The 4,106-nt window shown below is 34.2% G+C and overlaps 1 protein-coding gene across 2 annotated transcripts; it reads left to right on the forward strand.

Moving 5' to 3' along the window:
• Nucleotides 1–1,627: 1,627 nt before the first annotated feature.
• Nucleotides 1,628–3,738, forward strand: LOC140851057 (DEK domain-containing chromatin-associated protein 1-like; the record flags this gene model as incomplete). Of its 2 annotated transcripts, none has more annotated exon segments than XM_073242444.1 (4): nt 1,628–2,249; nt 2,857–2,954; nt 3,034–3,064; nt 3,268–3,738. In XM_073242444.1, coding segments are annotated over 4 exon segments (900 nt in total), but the record flags the coding sequence as incomplete, so codon positions are not given.
• Nucleotides 3,739–4,106: the final 368 nt, after the last annotated feature.

Here is a 4,106-nt window from a genome sequence, read left to right on the forward strand (position 1 = left end):
TGGATATACATATACATATACGTATGTATATATATATATATATATATGTATATGTATGTATGTATGTACATACATACATACATACATATATACATACATATATACGTGTACATATATACATACATATATACGTGTACATATATACATACATATATCCATGCATATATACGTATACATGTGCATGTACATATACATATACATAGATATATTGCATATACATATAGATAGATATATGCATATACATATAGATAGATATACATATACACGTACATATATACATATACACATGTACATATATACATATACGCGTACATACATATATATATATGTATATACATACATGTATATATATGTATATACATGTATATATATGTGTATACATACATGTATATATATGTATATATATATATATACATAGAGAGAGAGAGAGAGAGAGAGAGAGACACACACACACACACACACACAGATATATGTATATATATGTATATATCTATGTATATATATACATATATATATGTGTATATATATATGTGTGTGTGTGTGTGTGTGTGTGTGTATATATATATATATATCTATATATATATATAGAGATGCATATTTATATATCTATATATATGTTTGTATATCTATATATATACATATATATGTGTGTGTGTGTACACACACGCAGTATATATATATATATATATATATAGTCACACACATACACACATATATGTTTGTGTATATATATGTATGTATATGTATATACATGTACATACATACATACATATATATGTATGTATGCATGCATTCATGCATGCATGTATGTATATGTACATACATACATATATATATATATGCATACATACATGCACACATACTTGTATATGTATGTATGTATGTATGTCTGTGTGTGTGTGTGTGTGTGTGTGGTCACACACATACACACATATATGTTTGTGTATATATATGTATGTACATGTACATACATATATATGTATGTATGTATGCATGCATGATACACACACACACACACACACACACACACAGAGATATATACATACATACATACATACATACATACATACAGACAGGCAGACACACACATACGTACGTACGTTCATACATACGTACGTTCATACATATGTATGTATGTATGTTTAGTCACACACATACACACATATATGTTTGTGCATATATATGTATGTATATGTGTATACATGTACATACATACATATATATTTATGTATGTATGCATGCATGATACACACACACACACACACACACACACACACACACACATATATATATACAGACATGCAGACACACACACATACGTACGTACGTTCATACATACGTACATATCTACATATGTAAATATCTACATAGCATATCTACATGCATATGTATGTCTAAAATTACTGCTATCTGAATATATGATATGAATTGTAATTTTGAAAAGGCCTCTGTATAGATCTGCCTGGCATGCTTGCTGGCATATCATGTGATTTGAATATCGATGCACCTGTTCATTTGTCCATTATTTTGTCTATCAGCTTTAAAGCTAGTTTTGTTGTCCTTGTTAGCCTCGCAATACATTTGTTTTTTGTATTTTATTCTTTTCTTCCATGATACTGAGCTCCAGAGACAAAAAAAGAGTCGCAAAGAATCAGCTAAACCTGAGAAAGAAGAGGATGATGATGATGAAGATGAGGGTGGTTCTACTGATGTGAAAGATATACATGATGATGATCAGGGGGCTTCGGAGGAAGAGTGTGAACATGCTAAGAGTGAGCAAGATGATGAGGAAGATGAACCAGGCGAGCCTGTGCCAACCAAGAAAGGATCTGGGGAGAAGCAGACAAAGAAGAATAAAGGGCCCAAGATGGCAGAAAAGCTTTCACCTTTCAAAATAGGCTCTTATGTAAATTCTAATAAAACCACCTCGAAATCAGTTGCTGAGAAGGAAGGTGAAGCACCTGAGGAAAGCAAAAGAGGTTCCAAGGAGTCAACAAAGAGCGGTTCAAAGGCCTCGACAAAGGAGAAAGCTGCAACAGTAAAAAAGAATTCATTCACTAAAAGCACCTCAGAATCTTCTCTAGGGAAAAATACCATAGATGATAATGAATCTGGCCCACCATCGGCCTCCAAATCCAGAAAGGAAAATAAAAGGATGGGCCAGGGAAAGGAGATTCCTGCAACTGTGGATAAGGCAAGCAAAAAACAAGCTGCTAAGTCTCAGCCAAAAGTTTCTACCAAAAAAGAAGGTATTACATACTGATTTTTGCATATTATAATAAAATTCTCCTTGATTGAAGGTTAGCATGTTTTTTGCTGTTTGATTTAAAGCTGCATTGACTGATTCTAATTACATTGGATGTTTTTTTTTCGGGAATAAAATGCTTTTTGAACATGATATTTTGTTAGCGCAACAACTGATTGCTAACTGAGATTGTAGCACCTTCATCCTCTTGGTATAATGCAAGTTTTAGTGCGCCTTCGTCCTCTTGGTATAATCCAAGTTTTAGTGCAAAGAATTAAATGTTGACAACCTAACCCTTTTTCTTTCTAAAGTCTGCTAAATAAATGGTTCTTTCAATTTTGGCTGCATTAGAGTTTTTAGGAAAGGCTGCATGATGACTCAGGTGGCATGAAGCTTGTTGGTGATGGTTTATTGTGGGACATGAGAAGCTTTAAGTAATAGAGTTTAACTTTGATCAAGTCAAATTACTCTTTTTTTTTTTCAAAATCTATTTATGTTGTTTTATCTGAATTATGGTTCATCCCGGAGTCTTACTTTTGAGTGTTGTCATCTAATTTAGCCATTATATGGAACCATGTTCCTCTTATTGAGATGTTTTATCACGAACCCAGGAAAGACCAAGGCTAGTAAGGAATCTAGTAGGGGGCCCAGTACAGAAGAATTGCATGCTGTGGTCAGCAATATATTGAAAGAAGTTGACTTCAATACTGTGAGTGGCCTTTAAGTCAAAAGTCTTGCACTTATTCTGAATTTTATCCAGAGATACCTAACAAGTGTTCTGAATGCAGGCAACTTTGGCTGATATTCTGGGGCAATTAGGTAAGTTATAAATAACCTTTTTAGGGGTAGCATTCAATATATCAATATTAGCAAAATCTTGATGGTAGCAATAACCACTATGACTGGAGATAGGTTCATACTGTTTGAAATTTTTTATGTATTTGCTACATTCTAAAACAGGTAGCGACAAAAAAGCAGTGCAATATGCAGAAATTTTTACCCTGCAATTTAATTATTTGTAGGGTCTCATTTTAATAAGGACCTAATGGATAGGAAGGCTGAGGTAAAGCGCATAATTGAAGATGTGATAAATAGCATGTCTGATGATGATGGTGAGGAAGATGAAGGTGGTGCAGGGGATGCTGAGGGAGAAGGTGCAAAGGAAGAATGAGATGGAGATGGTGACAAGTAGCTTGCCCAGAGTGTTCAGTAACTTATCAGGACCCATTACCTAGACTGTTCAGTAACTTATCAGGCGCCATTGCAGTGTGTTCGTTGGTTATGCCATATAGTCTAATGCTTCCGTTGGGGAAGAGGTTGCATTGACCTGATGGAGGTGTACGAAGATCATATGGGATGGCTTCAACCATTTCGTATGGATGGATACCTCTTTAACTGCTGTGTCAGATATGTTTAGTGTTCTTAGTCTTTTAGTTCAATGTACATTAGTCTTCTTGTTTTTTGCTTTTTTATATGTAGATTATATTCGTTTAGGTGGCTGGTCTCCTTATTCTTCTCTGTTGTTTTTTTCTTTATTGCCCTTTACTAGCACATTTCCTCCTTACATTTGCCTGCTTTTCAATGTCGTGTCATGATTGATGTTTTCTGTTATTCAACTCCACAAGACCTGCCAAGTGCGGAGGTTGTGCTTTGTTGTCACTTTCAATGGACTCGGTACAGGTACGTTCTCTCATAGCTGTCTCCAAAACAGGGTTCAATTTCTCATGGAAATAAAGAAAGGAGCGGAATTTCCTGTGCATATGATTTATTGCTCAACTTATATGTGGGATTCTCAAATAATTTAGATCTTTTTATCTTCCGTAAAGAAGAAAAAGAAGAGAATGGAAAGTCTGTGTAGTTC

This window comes from Elaeis guineensis, chromosome 8, assembly GCF_000442705.2.
Source record: "Elaeis guineensis isolate ETL-2024a chromosome 8, EG11, whole genome shotgun sequence".
Lineage (NCBI taxonomy): Eukaryota > Viridiplantae > Streptophyta > Magnoliopsida > Arecales > Arecaceae > Elaeis > Elaeis guineensis.